At 49.2% G+C, this 18,214-nt stretch overlaps 1 protein-coding gene across 9 annotated transcripts in view; it reads right to left on the bottom strand.

Annotated features, from left to right (window-relative positions):
• LOC100117261 (protein scalloped) overlaps nucleotides 1–18,214 on the bottom strand; it is a 130,751-nt gene that overhangs the window by 76,029 nt on the left and 36,508 nt on the right. For 3 of the 9 annotated variants that reach the window (XM_008209569.3, XM_008209576.3, XM_016984503.2), the window contains exon 2: nucleotides 16,749–16,816. The exons of 5 other annotated variants lie outside the window; for them this stretch is intronic. In XM_008209569.3, the coding sequence (XP_008207791.1) occupies nucleotides 16,749–16,803 (55 nt within the window). In that variant the 5' untranslated portion in view covers nucleotides 16,804–16,816. Of the gene's footprint in view, nucleotides 1–16,748; nucleotides 16,817–18,214 lie in introns of those variants that run through there. One more of the 9 variants, XM_008209574.2, reaches the window with a different exon arrangement.

Here is an 18,214-nt window from a genome sequence, read left to right as displayed (position 1 = left end):
GGTACATACACAAGCGCGCGCAAAGACGACGATAGAGCTCACCTATCCCCGCGAGGCTCGACGCGGCAGCAGCACCTTATACAACCCCCTCTGCAGTCAAGAGATAGAGAAAGAGAGAGAGAGAGAGAGAGAGAGAGAGAGAGAGAGAGAGAGAGAGAGCGAGTTGACTTTGACGCGGCCCGCGACCTCAAGGTATTTCCGCTCGGAGCAGCAGCTTCGCGATCGAAGCTTCATTTCGCTTTCCTCCTCCCTCGCATCAACTCCCGCAAAGGCCGCCGAACGCGATGGCGACGCGTTCTCTCTCTCTCTCTCTCTCTCTCTCTCTCTCTCTCTCTCTCTCCCTTCATATATATTATATACACGCGCGCGTCCGCGAAAAAAGCGCAGAGCGCAGAGGGAGGGAGGGAGGACGAAATAAAAAGAAGGAGAGGGAATGTGCGTTGTTCATCACGTTGCCTTGTTGTAGGAGCAGGAGGGGGAGGAGGAGGTCGCTCTGCTTTTTTTCGCGAAAAAATCTCAAGCGTGCTTCCGCCGTAGCTGCTGCGCTTCTCTCTCTCTCTCTCTCTCTCCTAAGGTCCCGCGCGCTCAAAGAATGCGAGTATCAAGAACGCTCTCTACGCGGAAAGGAATCTCGAGGGTGAAGCTCTTTCGAGAGGGGAAGAGAGGGCGGATGTTTAGCTGCTGTTCTCTCTCTCTCTCTCTCTCTCTCTCTCTCTCTCTCTCTCTCTCTCAGCTCTGCGCTTACGTTAGAGTTATGCCGCGTTTCCGCACATACGCCGGGGCTTTGACGAGAGAGAGAGAGAGAGAGAGAGAGAGAGAGAGAGAGAGAGAGATCGAGGACGGCCCCTTTATGCACGGGGAGTTTTCGCTACATTTGTTCTGAAAAATCGCAGAATTCGAGAGAGATAGAAAGGGTCGTTCGCTGATTATTGGCAGTCGACTTGCGCGCACACGCCTCGCGTTTTCCGATGTCCCGTGAGACTCGCCGCGTTCATGTACTGCCGACTGTCACGGTATCGGGACACACTCTCGAAATTAAAAGCGCTCGAGCCTCGGGTTTATCTTTATCGCGGCGCATGGCGCGACAGCGCACTGGAGTATGCAAACGCGAACGACGTTAATGCTCGACGAGAGGCGGCCGGAGGATTTTGATAAACGAAACTGCGCGTTAAGTTTAACGAGCTTGTGTACCGCAGTTCATACACGCTCATATAGAAAATTTATCCTCGCGTTATAGGTCGCAAATATCTAGGTCACGAGAGCGCTGAAGCTGAGGAGGAATACACCGTCGATTAATCAAGGCAACAGCATAACGGCGCCCACTTCTAACTCGTCACGATAGTCCGCAGCGAAAAAAAAGCTTGAAAAGGATTTCATTCCCCATCAGCCCTGCGGCGCATTCAATTTGCATGCCCACGCGGATTGGCTTTTATTTTAATACAAATGGTCGGAAGCAAGAGCAATAATTATCTCGAGAGCCACGCCGATGCGTATTTTTTCGGACGTTATGTCTAGTTTGATAGAGCTTTTCGCTTTTTCTCGTTATTACAGCGATGTATGTAAAAAATCGTGTCAGAGATTTCGATTCGATTCGAAGAATTCGCGATGAAACGAAATCGAATAAATGCATCATCGCCGCGGATATTTGGTTTTAAATACGTATACGAAATTTCGCGAGCCCGATGTAACGCGTTATCGGAGCTGAAATGTTTGTTGCGCTTCGCATGACAATCGAATCGCTCGGATATTTGCCGGCTTTGTTCCGGGAAAGCAATGTTATTTTATTATATTCATCTCCGATTATTTTTAACCGGAATTCATCGCGCGGTTGCGTTTTACAAAGGATATCGCCCCGCGCGCTGCTGGGCTATATTCCCTCCCGAAAACACGATCGCTCTCGCGCACACGTGCGCGAAGCGTAGAAAATTTCACGCTTCGAAAAAGAAAAGATCTCGAGAACACGCTCCATTACATACCGACTGCCGACTCGTCACGCGTCTCTGGCGTTGGACCCCCGAAAGAGAGAATCTCGCAGCGACGACAAAGAAGCAAAACAGCGTCGGCCGGTGTAATACACAGCCCATGGTCGAGAGGAGAAGCGAGAGAGATAATAACGTAATTTAGCGCTCGAGCTTGCCGCTAATCGCATGAGTTACAAGCCATTGGTTCTCTGCTCGCTCGGCCGTGCTCATAACTCACTGCAGCTACCCTCTCGCGCTGCGCTTTGGCTTCTGAGGCACGGCGGCACCGGTGGCAGAGCAAAATTCGGATCCCCCGAAACGGAACTAGCGCGCCCGCGTGCTGTACTCGTCATTGCGTATTCCGAGCTTTGATGCTGCATGTACTGCCAACGAGGAGTAATATACTGCCCAGCTGCCCGATTAACCGCTGTTACTTGAATTCTGTTGTTTACTCGTATTCGAAATTGGGCTTTTCGCGGAATTTTCCGTGGTAAAGTTTTCCCAGAACAAAGCAGCCCGACCGAGGAAGGGAACGTGAATTTTTCAAGAACAGCTTTGCGAAAATATATTCTTTCGCGAAATCGCACATCCCGCCGATTGTAATTCGAAAGCTCGTGTTTTTTCAACCAGCAGCTCGTATTCTACTCCCTGTCTCTCTCCCTCTCTTTCGGAAAAGCAGAGCGCATATTCGAGGGTGCACGAAATTACGAAAGGGAGAGCCCCGCTTTCACGGCGCCTCGGGCTGATTTCACGTGCTAATTAATCCTATTGCACCGCCGCCAGCAGCAGCAGCAGCGACGGTGAAAAAAAAGAAGCGCGCGCGCGCAAGAACAACTTTTCATTGTTCAGGAGGATGAGGAGGGGGAGAGAATGATTGCGAGAGAGGGAGCGCGCGTGCGGTAAAGCATATCGTTTAATTTCGTCGTGCTTGCGTTTTGCGCGCGCTTCGCGGAAGAGTTTTCATTGTTTTGATTGTGTTAGCTGCGCTACACCGGCGATTTAATAAAGAAAACTGCGAACAGAGAGAAAGAGAGAGGGAAAGCGAGCGATTCGGCTTTTCTTTCGTTGCTCTACTACGCTTTCGAGGGGGTTCCGCGAAAGCTATACGAGAAATCGGAAGGATTCACTTTTGACGTGATGAAGTTCGTTTGTTTGTTTATTAATTTGCTAGTATTTGAAACGTTTGTATAGTGACTAGTAGATCCATTTCTACAAAATTTGTAGAGATTTTTTGTGTTTTTAATATCAGGAAATCGTTCTGGTTATGTAATAGCAATAGGTTATTTTGTTGAAGTAAACTTGAACCATTTCGCAAGGGGTGGATGGATCTCACTGGTATCCTCATCCTAATCACAAGTAGATGCTTATAAGAGACTTGTTTTTGTTTCACAAAAGCAGGGTCGGCTTCAGGAGACGCTGTTGACTTGTATCATCCGTTTATCGTCAACATTCATGATGGATAAATATTGAGATAAACACTGTGTAAATCAACATTGAGGTTTCCGATTGTGTTAAAAGCTTCTTGTGGTCGCAAATTGACAAAGGCCATCCACACTCGACCGATTCGAAATGTAACCATTTTTTCAACGCGAATTCCCTCGCCGAACCTGAAAAAGCCCTACTTTTGCCAGTTAGCAGCGGCCCGCGGCAACCGTCGAAAGTCCGCACGAACCAACGAGGAATACCCTTTTCGGCGACGCGGCTTTGCTTTTTTCCCATGATTCCCCCGTATACGCACACACACATACACACACATACAGAGAGCTCGTCCGCTCGAAATTTGGCGCAGGGGATTCGGCAGGAGAGAATTTCTCGCAGCAGCTCGCCGGCGAATTCCGCGCGTTCCGCGCGGGGCCAACTGGTTAGCGAGCTAGCGATTTACGATATTGTAAACCGATGCGACGCTATATGTTGCGCAGCCCTTTCCCGACCGCCGAACCTCAATCTAATAGTTGCGACTCGACTTTATGTGTACGTATGTGTGTGCGCGCGGGAGCGTGGGAGAGATAGAGACCGAGGTATTCCGCGCCGTTGCGGATAGAAAGAGAGAGAGAGAGAGAGAGAGAGAGAGAGAGAGAGAGAGAGAGAGAGAGAGAGTGAGAGAGAGCGAGAGTGGCTCAATGAAGAAGAGGCGAGCAGCAACTGATAGTTACGTGCGGAGGGTAATTAATTAATTCGCGCGATGATTTTACGACCGAGTTTTCACACAGAGACGTACCTTTTTTTACAGGAGACTTCGCAATTCACATCAGAAGCCGCAGAGAGAGAAAGTGAAGTGAGACGTGTCTCCTTTGTCGCGAGAATGATTTCTCGCGAGCGCGACATCATCACGCGCACAGTTGCATTGATCTCAATCCGAGGCCGGCGCACTTGAAAGATCCCCGTCGCGGCGATGCGCTTTGTTTTACGGCGCAAATCGAGCGCGTCTACTCTGCGGTCGAGTCGAGGACCTTTTTGCTGCCGAGAGAGACTCCCTGCAGGTGCAGCGCGAGCTGCACAGTCGACAAAGAAGAAGGATGACACAGAGAGGAAGAGAGACAGAGGCAGAGGAAGGAAGGTGCATCACAAAGCCCGGGAAAATAAGATCTTGCGCTTGACACGACTTCTCTGTGCGGTTGTGTGCCTGACTTTATCGATGCGATTCTCTGTTATTTTTTCGCTAAAGTTTCTTTCAAGCCAGTGTCGGAAATAAAAGCGCGGCTAAATTTCGGGCCGAAAACTAACAACTAGTTGTCAGCAAATCAGAGCTGCCGCCATACGCCAACAGCCTGCGCAAGTTCGTTTACCGCGCGCTAGGCTACGGCAACTTGTCGCTCTTTCGCGACAAATAATTAAAGCGCGATAGCGGGGCCCGCCGCGCGCCGCAGTCGATGGTTAATTCTGTTGCAAACACGGCTGGCGCGGGGCCAGTCGTGCGGAATAATGATACGTAATCGCGTAACTCTGTCGGCGTCGACGCTCACGCACTCTCTGCTCGCTCTCCCGCTTTATTTTTCCGTCTCTCACTGTGATGAAGGGCTGCAGTATACGTATAGCTAGTGCTGGCAGGAGTAGCTGTCGTTACGAAGTTCGCGGAGCGAGATCCCGGAAAATCGATCCGCCGAGGGAGTTGCCGAACTAACGAGAGTAATGAGATTTCGCAGTATCATAGGTGTCTCTCCGATTATATCGACTGGTCGGGAGCTATTTTTCCCTTGAAGCCGTGATCAACGCTGTATGTGTACACCTAATTGCGCGAAAGGGTTACATAAAAAACCCAATTAATTTCGTGCGCGAATCAGCAACGCTCTCGGAAAACGAGATAAATCACGAGCTGCACCAAAGCACTCAGCCCCTCTGACAAAGTAGCAGCGACGGCTAAAACGAGTGGCGACAACTGTTTATCCTCCCCATCGCGCGAGCCGAGTTGACAAAGTCGAAAAAGAAGGTAAAAAAGCGTCGATTGGGCCGGCTGCACGTAAAGCTCTCTCGTATCGCGTTATTAATGATGACTGCAGCGAGAAATGCGAGTTGCCGCGCGTGATTCGTCATTAAACGAATTCGCATTCCCGGCGCATGCAGCGAGAGAGAACACGCATTCTGTGCGTTATAGGCTGTAAAGAGTGGCGCGCAACAATGCGCGCGCAAGTTCACTTGTAAATTACAAAGCTCTCTCTCTCTCTCTCTCTCTCTCTCTCTCTCTCTCTCTCTCTCTCTAGGGTCGCGCTTGCGCGAAATGAGTTGAATTTCAATTTGCGAGATAGAGAGTCGTTTCCGCTGCGACGAGTAATTGCGAAAAAGTTTTCGCGAGAAGTACAGTGCGATTCGTTATTTACGAGAGCGAGTAATGACGGTATCGGTGTTTGTCGTGTCGGCCTGATTAAAATCCACTTCGAGGGACAAAGTACGAGTCTAGTAAAAAAATTGAGTGTATCGAGCCTCGATAACCATGCACGCATTCTACCCCCGAAAAAATTCAACAACAAAGCACACAATTCAATTCATTTCGCGTGCGTGCGCCTAAAGCAGACGAATTTTTGCGGTCGACCGTCGGACTACCGCACCGCGAATCACGTTCGCGTCGCTCCTATATAATTTCCAAACACACACGCGGCGGAAAGTATAGCAGTCTCCGTCCTACTTAAATAGCGCCTCGAGTATGTATAGATACACGTAACTCTCGCCGCGTGGCCTCTCACCGGAAAACTCGTAGGATCAAGGGGGGTCTATACAGGTATTCGCGGCTCATTTGAAATTCTATATCCCGTCTCGCGGAGTGCCGGCGGAAGAAAGCGCGTAGCTGCGTCGACTAAATCTTTGATTCCTCGGTAACTTTTGCGAGTTTACGGCGCAGCAGCGACGACGACAACACAACCGAGCTTGCTGCTCTCGTGTATTTTTAGCCGCCTCGCGGGAGAGACAGTTTGAGAAAAGTTGCGGGGATGAATAATGCATGTATATGTATACGCTACGAGGACTGCTGCTGCTGGCTCTTTTTTTGCGCGCGGGGAATTTCATAAGTGCGCTGAGAGAATATTCTCCGCTGCTGATAAACACGAACGGAGTAGTGCGCAGGCTTTGAATACGGATTCTCGCAGCGATGAACTCTCGCTAATTTTGGGAGAAATTAAGAAATAAAGAGCGTCAACCCATCGCTTTCAACGTAGCGCAGTTGAAACAAACGCAAACGTTCTTGGAAATACGGAGGGGGTCAAACAGTGCAGGGACATCGGTATAAGCGCTGCAGGTGCGCACACATACGCGGCTTGTTCGCTCGTAAATCGTGCAGATCCGAGCCGTAAACGCTCGTCGGCCGCAGCGGCTATTCGGATTTCGCGCGCATGCATCGCAAGCTCGTCGACGTCATATTCGCGAGACGCAACGCTGGAGCTTTAGCGTGGAGATCGATCGCTGATTATCGACAATCTTTTTTACGAATGAATTATCATCGAAGAAACTACTAAAAAAATTCAATGTCCAGGAAAAAATCTAGGCCCTCCGCAAACAGCCCCTTTGTGCGCGCGAGAAATTCGCATTCCCCTTTGTGTCCAGCGGCGTCTTTCTTCGCTCATAATACACCCGCCGCCTACTACTTCTCCTATATATCGGACATATTTTCCGCGCGGCCAAGAATTTATCGGAGCCTCAGTGTCTGCCCGACGCTTTTATTATTATATTTGCAAATTCCGCACGACGAGAGCGTTTCGCGCCTCTCTTTCTCCTATCGCTATACACAGAGCGCGAGGAGTAATCGGCTGTGTATACGAGGCGTTGAGTAATGCGCTGCAGAGTGAGAGAATCTCGGGCGACGAATCGAAAGTGTTTTGTATTAATGTAGAGTCGTCGAGCGGAGGGAAATGTAATAATGTACCAATACGCGCGGAATTCCGAGTGCGACTCGCTGAACGGATTCTCGATTTTTCGTATTATGAATATTCAATGAGCGCGCGATCGAGGGATGAAACGTAATTGCTTCTGCGAGCTGAGCGTGAATCGTTGGAAAAATCGATGAATGGGATGCTCGAGTCTCTTTCTCTTATGACGAAATAAGAATTTCATTATAAACAACTATAAGTGTCGCAGAATAATCGGTGTAGCAATCAAAATTAGGAAGAGTGTCACCGCTACACCCGCGCATGTACAGCGGAGCTAAGCATCGACGACCACTCGACATCTCTCTCCGTCTCTCTTTCTCTCACTTGTTGCTCTCGGAGGCTCGAGCGCGAGAGTAACCCCCAACGCGCATGGCTCAACTTTTATACGGGCCGTTGCAGGTTCCGGCCGTTAGCGGGATTTACGAAGCTATATCTTAGCGTTTTGATCGCGACCGGCTGACCTACTTCCCTCCTCGTTTCTGTTTTACTTTTCTTTTCACCGTCTGCGCAACCTACACGAAGAAGTATTTCACGGTTGTCTCCTTCGACGTAAACACTCCGCATCGATCGGTCGAAACTATTCTCGAAAGTGTGCACTGTATACCATCGTCGACGGAAAAGCCCAAACAATATCATCGCGAAAAAAGCCAGCACCGATACACGCTGGAACAAAACAAACGCGTACACAACTCGCGGGCGCAAAAAAAAATATAGAGCTCCCCGAAATTCTCGGAATTTTTTCCCTCCCGTCTGTACGCACAACGAAATTCATATATCGCGGGGGAGCTGCAGGGAATGGAGTGTATAGCCGTCAAGCCAAACAAAAACACGCGCGCGCACACACAAAGCGCGGCGCAGGGAAAACGGATTTTCCGCGGGAGCGGCGCGCGGCGGCGATCATCGCAGCTGTTACAATCTATATAGAGCTCGCAATATCCGGACGAATTTTCAGCTGAATATCCGTCCCGGGAATAAACTGCGCAATTGGATTTCAGATTTTGCGCGCCGCTGTACCGCCGCGAGTGAATTGTTTCGAAAAATGGATCGGCCCCGACGACGCGACAGGGAGGAGTGAATTTAACGGATATTGTTTCGAGGAAGAGAAAGAGAGAGAGAGAGAGAGAGAGAGAGAGAGAGAGAGAGAGAGAGAGAGTGTCTATGGTTGGGGTTGAAATTTTACGGCTTTTCGGAGTGAAGATCGCGCCATTACGGCTTTTACTTTGGGAGAAAAATCCAGGAGGCATCGAGGCTCGCGTATCTTCGTATATCGGAGAGGCTTTCCTCCTCGATATCGATCCCGTTCGTCGAAGGTGCAGGCGTCGTCGCGTCGCTGCAACCCTCTGTTCTCTTTCTCTATACAGCTCGCCCGCGTATGTGCGCTATTGGCAAAGCGATAACTCGCAACGTCGGCTGTAAATCAAGCGGCGCAGGCCTCTTCTCTCGCGACCTTTTTCGTGTCCATACCGTCGCGGCGGCTTGGAAATTTATCGGAGGAGGAAGGAGACGAGCCATCATTGACGGGGTTATTTTGTCGTGAAAAAAAAGCGATTTCGGTGTGTACCTGTATACGCGCAGGTTCATTACAGCGAATTTTTTTCGCGCAATCGACCGATCGAATTAATATAGACGATAATCGCGAGGGATTTCAATAAAGACCACTGGCACTTTCTCCGCGCGATGAGTACCACTGATCGTCCCCCCCTGCACGGACACGCGCGCACACCCACCTCTCTCTCTCTCTCTCTCTCTCTCTCTCTCTCTCTCTCCACACACGCACTTCTCGAAGCTGCTGCAGCAGCAGAGAGTGGGGACACGCAGACAGTTTAGGTTAGGCCTGCAGCGAGCCAGGAAATGCACTTGACGCACACGCAAGACGATGGCTGCTCCGCGCTGCTGCTGCTGCTGTTGCCGCGTAGAGGGGAGACCGAGAGAGAGAGAGAGAGAGAGAGAGAGAGAGAGAGAGAGAGAGAGAGAGAGAGAGAGAGAGAGAGAGAGGATGAGTCATCGGAGATACGGAAAACCGGTTCGCCACGGCTATGATCCTCCCCTTCTCTTCGGCTCTGCTGCAGCGCAAGAGAGAGAGAGAGAGAGAGAGAGAGAGAGAGAGAGAGAGAGAGAGAAAGAGCGTCTCGCGTTTTATCGCGCAAGCAGCTCTCCTTTCTCGCTTGCCTTTTTTTCCCGACCCGTGTACTATAGCGGAGACCGACACCTCGCGCTCTCTGCGTGCGGTTATATTGCATGTGAGTCGACGACGTCTCGACTGTAACACGGCCTGCATCATTTCGTCGATTTAAATTTTCTTATCCATGCGTGAGTAATAATAATAATGACGATTCGTGCGGAAAAATTCAGGCGACGAGAATTTCTCATAAACAAGAGCCGGCGGTGCGGCACGTACACACGAGATATTCCCCTATATACTCTCTCTTGTGTAACAGCTCGGTCTCTCACTCTCTCTCTCTCTCTCTCTCTCTCTCGAGCGCGCGAACTTTAAACGGCCTCATCAAACCGGCAAAAAACTCGGGGAACTCGCGACAAGTGACGATAGACACGTAGAGGAATTTCTGCTGAACGACGTAAAGGCGAGAGAGCGTAATATTATGTATAAAACGCAACAGAGCAGCGTCGGCCGCGTGATATTAATGCGAAGGAACTCGACGACGAGCAAAAGTACAATAGAGAGAGTTTTATATTTGCAGAAAATGTTATACGGCGCGAGCAAGGCGTTATTGAGAGAGTGCGCCGCGTGACTCACCATCAGAACGCACGCGAGGAGTCGAAAGTCAACAAGTTACGTCTGCCGGCGTCGGGCTTCTGGAATAAGTGATTCATTATTTCCAAGCATTCCCGAAAACTTTCTTGTGCTTGTACAGTGTACACCCATCCGCGTGTCAATATTGATGCTGATACAATTGCTTCGTATATTTTGGCACATTTTTTGATGAACCGTAGCACGAGCGTATAAGTCACCGAGGAAAGACCGAAATCAGCATTGCGCAATCGAAAACAGAATCGGAATACAAACAGCGAGAGAGGGATAGCACCGGAGCAGACAAAGAATCTTGAGACTTCTAGGAACGACGGCGCCATCGAGTTTCGCGTTGCATTGTCTCACGCGTCTCGAAAACCAGCGCGAGATATGCTGCGCATTCGCATTTCGATGACGAAATGCGAGGGAGGGAAAAGGTGAGAAAAAATAGCTGAGACTCTTCGATTAACCGCTCTGACAGGTGCGAGCCGTCGCTCGATTCTTCGATTCGCGTGGCAATCGCGATGCAGTGGGCCTCCATAATGAAGTCATTAGCGTCGCGATTAATCTCGACGATTCCCCGAGTCATGCCTGCAGCGCTGTGTGCATCAAGTCACCGTTCTACGAAAAAAACAAGGCGGGATCAGCCTAAATGCGCTGACTAGTGTAAACTGAAAAATGAAGCCTCGAAGTGCAGCGCGCAGATAGTCAGTGCGACGGATAGATCGATCTTGGATCCGTACGAGTAGTGCACGAGATTTCGATCTCTTTCCACTCTCTCCGATCAGGCTCCGCGATATCGTAATTGGGGGACCTCTGGTCGAGACGAGAATATTAATCATCGAGAGAGACCACACTATACGCTTCTTATACGAAAATCAAATTCCGTAACAGTTGTTCGCGAGCAGTGCGCGCGCTTCTCAAGACTCCCGCGGCAAACTAGCGAGTATCGCAATAATAAATCATCAGCGCGAATAAGTTCGAGCCTAACCGCCGCGCGGATCTAAATTTCAGCCGCTCCTGCACACGAAGATGAGAGCGGAGGGGGGGAGTGTATATATATATATATATATATATGCAGCAATGTACTCGAGACTCGCGCGCGCCCGGCACTCGAGTGCAACTTTAAATTGAATTATGTAGTTTGCCGGGGTCAAAACGAAACTTCGAAATTCGCCATTCAAATTGCCTTCGTTTTTCGAGTTGGAGCGAGGGAAGATCAGCTATAGACAGTCATTAATCATTCACGCGATGTAGAGGAGGAGGAGGATCGTCAATCTTTGCGAGAAGAGGAGCCGATACAGACTCGTGAGCTGACTTCTAATGAATTACCCTCTGCTCCAACAAAGAAACTCTCGACCTTGAATATCTATAATGCCGAAGCGACCTGCGCGTGGTTTGGGAATCGTATCGCGGATTCGATTTCGGGGAGACGATTTCCGGTGCCTCGCTCTTACAGCTGCGACGAATACCTGACGTCATTATCTTGAATAATACATGCGTTTCCCGAGGTGTGTGATTTTTCCTCAAACATTTACGAGGCAGCTCCTGTTCCGCGTGTGTACACAGCTTTTAACACCTCTCGACTCATCGCGAGAGGACGATTACAGCTTCCTTCTCAGCGACGCTAATAAATTTCGCGAAGCGAATCGCGTTACTTTTTTCCCATACTGTGATGCAAATTATTAGACGATTAATAGAGAGCCTGGTGCTAAAAGGCCCGCGTGAATCCCGGCTCTAAGTACACGAGGCGGAAAACTGCATCGGCGCGATAATGGAAAAAGAGAAGGATGTTTGATAAATTCATTTTAACGGCACATACGCTGCGCGAAAAGGAACAGGAGAAAAAGAGGAGAAGGGACATAACGAGTTAAAGCGAAGTTGAGTGAACGGCGGATGACGCAACGTTATTCCGTTTTCAGTACAAGGTAAATTCGATTTTAAAACCCGACGCCGCTACCTCGCTCTCTCTCTCTCTCTCTCTCTCTCTCTCTCTCTCTCTCTCTCTCTCTCTCTCTCTCTCTCTCTCTCTCTCTCTCTCTCGACCAGCGACGACGGCTTTATTTATCGAATTTTTCATTCCCCCGATTGAGCGAGAATCGATTGCTCAAATGCGACGGCTTATTACGCGGCGGCAGTGTACCTCTCTCTCCCTACAAAAGTGTTTCAAGTTTGCTATGGCTCGTTTACATGAATCACAGGCGGGTTTTTTCTTTCAAATGTTCGCTCGACCGAAATTTCAAAGTGGCAATTAGTACCGATAAAACTACATTCGGTCCCAACCCCCAAAAAAAGAAGGATGAATGAGTCCGCACAATAACTCAAAATAAACACTCGCTCGAAGAAACGACTTCCTCAATAAAAAGAAAAAAAAGCGCGCTCGTAATGCCATTCAAAAGCTACTGCCAGTCCACTCTCTCTTTCTCTCTCTCTTTCTCTCTCTCTCTCTCTCTCTTTCTCTCTCTCTCTCTCTCTCTCTCTCTCTCTCTCTCTCTCTCTCTCCCTGTTTACCCGTGTGAGCGTAGGCGCTCGTCACTGATATACAAGAAGCGGAAAAAAAGAGAAGCTGCTCAGTCACGGAATCGCTAATAAATCGACGGGAGCAAACAACTCGTTTGAGAAAAATCAAGCCCTCGACGCGACGCTCTTCTCGGAAAATCCTAAAACCACGAAAGAAGAGAGATAAATTTGGTGAGTGTGGGTTATATGAGAGTATCCTGTGGGACCGGGGGGCTTACGTATACCTGGCCAGGTTCTCGAGATTTATTGCCGCGAGGGAATTCTCGTCTCTCCGCACCGCCGCGCGACCGAGGCACAGAGCGACGTCTCTATATCTCGCTCGGCTCGATGTCCATCTCTCTCGTCTTGCCCCGTCGTTATTACATCCCACGCGTAAAAGTGTATTTGGCTTTTCAATTTTCAAAGCGTCAAGCGTCGTTACGACGAGGGGTTCCTTGAAAATTTTCGCGGCGTTTGAAGCCGGCTCTGAGCTTCGGCCTGAAAAACTAAAAATTCGGATTGGAAAAAAGGCCACGACGTCTTTGAGCAAAGGAGCCCATCCGAAAAGCCGCGGCGCGACAAAGACAGCTGTGTGCACCTGTGAGAGAGAAGCGTCGCCGCTAACGACTGACTTGAAAGGGGCAACGAGCCTCTCGCGCAGCTTTTGCGAGTCGAGCGACATCGCGCTTTTGAGCGGCCATAAGCGGCCTCCTCTCTCCTTCTCTCTATCGACCTCTGCGAAACGGAAAACTTGGAGGGAGACGCAAAGGAACCGCCGACGACTGACGACGACTTCCGGTCAGAGGAAACCACTTTGCCACGGATTTCTTTCTTCGCTTTTTGAATAATCACTTTGCGTTATTGACATCGAGCTTTATTTTAGCAGTGTACACGGCAAAAATCGATTCTCGCCTTCCCCTCGAAAAGTATAATCATCAATTAATAAACGCGAGCGATCCCGGGGTGACAAGCAGCCGTAAAAAAGGCGAGCGCTCTCGGAAATCCTGCGAGTTTATCACCCGCTATAGCTCTCGAGTGTACGGAAGAAAGCTTGTCGTTTCCAACTTTATCGGGGAACGCGCGCGGATGTGTGTACACGCGCGCGCACATACACGCACACGAGCCAGCGACAAATCAAATCAGATGCCGAAATGACTCGTAAAATCGAGAGAGAACGAGCGAACGACCTGCGCGCGCTGCGCTGCTGCAGTTTATTGGTTCGCCGGTTTACAAATGCACGGATCAATTCTGGCTTTATCACTGTAGCTGTGTGTGTGCGTGTGTACGAGCGTACGTGCGTGTGTGCTGGCTAAGGGCGAATCGGCTTCCCCGACTCTGTATATATACTTGATATTATATCGCGAGCGCGGGTGGCATCAAAATGTATACGCGCGTGTGTGTGTCAGATGGGGCGAGAGAATTGATTTTAACGGGCTTCTGGACTTTTTGGATGATTGAAATTGTTGGACGTGCGCGATATTTTCGGCGATTACTCGTCGTGTATATTTTTTATCCCGCACCGACGAGTTGTTCCCGGAAATCGAAAGCGTTTAATTTGTTATTCTTTTTTTCCATCGATGATCAAACCGGGAGAATAAACAAAGGGATATTTACCGTCGATGACGAGAGACGTGCTAGGGCGTGTGTAACGCTTTGCAGAGCGGGCGTGTGTAACGCTGTGAATAATTGACTATAACGATAGTGCAGTTCGCCCCTAGAGTAGAGCGAAAACGAGTATAGGGCGCAGTCACAAATGTACAAGGCCTTTGATGTACACATTAAGTTTCATTTGTCAGTTGAGAGAGTTACTAATCGTATAGTCGCCGTATACTGCTTCTGCTGCTGCTGCTGCTGCTGCTGTCGGTTAAATCAAGCGTTTGATAACAATGGGCATAATGTATATGGATATCGAATTTTCCATCTCCGTATATTTCCCGGAATATTGCCGTGCACGACTCGAACGCATAAACACGCGTAACGGCGTTTATTAGGTCGTTATTCTGCCGATGATGATGGCTGCAGCGAGCGAGCGGAAAGAAATTTATAGCGACGGCGGCGCACGACTAAAATTAACCCGTGATCAACATTTGGTATATAGTTATGCGTGAAAAATTCCACCGATAATAACGTGCGCTGCTCGGCGATAAGCACACGAGACGAGAGATAAGCTTTCGTTTACACTAAAGTAAATAGTCAGCGCTCTTTCGGATCAACGCTATTATACGTCGCGAACAAACAAAAGACACACGAGGCCCGCGCACGTTTTTATCCTCGTCTCTTTTTCGTCCAATCCAACTATCCTAATACTGCAAAAGCAAGCCCTAGCCAATCACCGCAAACTTTTCCGCGATAAACTAAAAAAAGAAAGAATCGGCTCCTAAACTCGCGCGAGTAGAGCTAGCGAAGCTATCGGCCGAGAAAATTTCCCGCTCGCTCGCGCATTTCAATATCTCTTCCCCAGCGTCGTCGCCGCCGTTCTCTCTCTCTCTCTCTCTCTCTCTCTCTCTCTCTCTCTCTCTCTCTCTCTCTCTCTCTTTCTCTCGCGGTCGAGAAGGAGAGAGACTTTTACTCTCCCGGCCAAAGTATCCCGGAAGTTTACGAACCGTTTAATTTCGCACACAGCTCGAGTTTTCTCTAGCGCCGCGCGTTCGCAAGACTCTTCGGCCGGAACGAGCGAGCGCCTTAATGGATTTCGTCGAATCTACTCGAGGGAGTTTCAGTAGCGACGACGACGATGAGCAGCAGTGTAAACTGAAGTCGTCGGAGCGCAGGGGATGAGCTTCAGGACGATCGCCGTCGTCTTAGGGCTGATGCGCCGGGAGACTACGTGCTGGAGCGTCGCGTCGATTATTTAGCTTGCCGCCCGCGCGCGCCAGTGAGGGAATGGTAAATTGAACGGCTTTATTTACTGACGCTGCTTTGATGAGCCGAGATTATTGCGACGCTTCTATTTCTTCTCTCTCTCTCTCTCTCTTTCTCTCTCTCTCTCTCTCTCTCTCTCTCTCTCTCTCTCTCTCTCTCAAACGAAATTCGCGCGACTCGATGTTTTTTACGAGAAAACGCGAACATACTACTCGCCAACGGCGATTCCCACACATCAACGCACTAAAAAGTGCATAAAGGCCAGTAAAGCTCCATATACGAGCAGAGGAAACGCGCTACCGATGCATCTCGGCGGGACTGCTCTCCGCATTATACGCGAGCGGAAGCGCTACTACCACTCGCGCTGCACTGAGGAAAATAAAAGCCGCTGCAGCGCTGGATGCTGCGCGCGAAGCCGCGATTACTATCATTATACCTACGGAAACCTGAGAGACCGCGTACGCGCGCGCTTATTATCATCGCTGTTGTTGTTGTTGTTATTGTTGCTCTTCGCCGTTCCATAGCGGCGGGTGACGCCGTGGGTTTTCGGATTGTTTTCGGGGGGATGAGCTGGCGCACTACGCTTGATTTCGTCGTAAAAGAGAGAGGGAGAAACAGAAGCCGCCTCGTTTTTACTTCGTTAGGCCACTTAATGGGGGGTAATTATGCGCGCCTGCAAGCTTAAACGGCAGTAAATTAGGTGGCTCGTGTCGTGTAACGACGCGATGACGAGAGCCGATACAGAGAGAGCCGTAATTCATGCAAAATTCGTAAATAAAATTGCCTGCACTGTCGAGGGAGAGAGAGAAAGCTTTGGAATGGCTTTCTTTGCGAGCTCGCGTACACGAGATGAATGATCCTCGACGAGATAGAAACGAAACGGGGGGAGGATTAATTTTACGGGGAATCTCGCGCGCGAGAGCGTCCTCCACGTTGTTAATTGGGCAAAACGCGCGCGCGCGAGATCTCGAATTAACAACGAGTTTCTATGGAAACGATCATCAAAATTCATTACAGGAGAGCTTTCAAAATGCTTTATCAAAATCGAATCATTACTCTGTGATATAATACTAGTTAATTAATAGCGTAAATTCTCTCCCTGGTGCGCCTTGTTATTACGTGCGTATTACACGTCGTCGGCGTCGTCGTCGGGGCCCCCGCACTTCTGCAGAGCTGCGCGCACGGGCATAATCGGTGCGTCGTCGACGTTATAAAATTACAACGCAGTGAGTATACAGCGCTGTTCTTTTTTTATCTGGTCGGACTTTGGTTAGACAATTATCGGCTTTCGGTTTATTTTTAATTTCAGTTTGCCTACGTCACCTGTGACTGGACGTGTAGCTACGGATGTATTACTTAACGGTAGAAACTGGAACATCTTCGTGACTTACCTGAAACAGAGTGGAAAAGAGAAAAATCGTTAATCGTCGGAGTAGGAAAAATTAGTGCTTATATTCTATTGTAAGCGTACATCGGAAGCGAAATGTTTAAAATGAAAAATTCCGCGTACTTTGCAGAAATCTCGAAATAATAACAGCGGCGCTGCTGCTGCTCTGACCCGCATAAAAGCCAAAGAACGATTATTAGACACCGAAGCGTCTCCGCAGTCACTATATACACGCACGCAGAAAGCGAGACGACAGCAGAATAGCGCTCGTCGTCGTCGTCGAAAACGGCTACAAATTGCGCGCGCCCAAGGCTGGGGCAAAACAATTAACACTAATGAAGTTTTAATTTGCCTGCAGTCAAGCTGCTGCAACGACCATCCGATCGTTAAGCAAACGATCGTCTCTCAAAAACGCGCGCGCTAGTCCCCGACGTGCGGTGCAGTGCAGAGAGGGATCTAGAGAGGAAAAAGGCGGAAAACGAGTCGCGTCACCTCGTAACAGCTTCTCGTTACTCCAAGAGGGAGCAACACCCACACGGGCAACCTGCTAGAGCTGCGCTGTAGCCTCGATTTAGCCGCTGCTGCTGCACTTTAATCGAAAGTAATCGCATTGTGTCCGACGCGGACAGCCATTACGCGAGCGATTTATTCTTTTGCGCTCTCCTGATTTATGGAATCTACCCCGAGACTTTCAATTGCTCGAGAGAGAGAGAGAGAGAGAGAGAGAGAGAGAGAGAGAGAGAGAGAGAGATCGAGAGAGAGAGAGAGAGAGAATGCGTGTACCCGATCGCCAGTGTGTATTGTGTAGCCTCAGCTCTTGCGAGTGCGAATCTTCGAGGTTCGTTATTTATGGCTTATTATACGAGGATTTTTACTCTGAGACCTATAAGAGCCTTGTTCTTGGCAATGTTTCTGCTCGAATCAATTCAAAAAATTCACCGAGGATGAATCGAGGACTTTCCGTACGTGCACGTCCGGAGATTGATGACTCCGTGATATGGCTTTGAGGAATTAATAGCGGCTTTATAATCTCGGACGAATACAAGGTGATCTTGTTGTAAAACGAGCGTATTTCTAAATCGACGTCTGTATCGAAGGCGCTGCAGATCCCGAGTAAATAGATTGCATAAAATGCGCGGAATCTATATAGCGTCTCTCGTGCATGCATCACTCTCGGACTAAATATATCGATTTTCTAGAAATCTCAATTACCAAGTTTATTCATACCCGCTTCTACGGCCAACGTATTCGTTTATAACACGAGTAAACTCTTCATCTATTTTTTCAAATAAAAAACGAGGCCCTTAAATTTCGGTTAGGACTATACAACTCGCGCGGTAATACCACTCTCTTCCACTAGCTCCTCAAATCGCCCGTAAGAAGATCTTTCTCTCTCTATCCT

The sequence above is a fragment of the Nasonia vitripennis genome (assembly GCF_009193385.2).
Source record: "Nasonia vitripennis strain AsymCx chromosome 3 unlocalized genomic scaffold, Nvit_psr_1.1 chr3_random0004, whole genome shotgun sequence".
NCBI lineage: Eukaryota > Metazoa > Arthropoda > Insecta > Hymenoptera > Pteromalidae > Nasonia > Nasonia vitripennis.
This window is presented reverse-complemented; position numbering and strand designations above follow the sequence as displayed.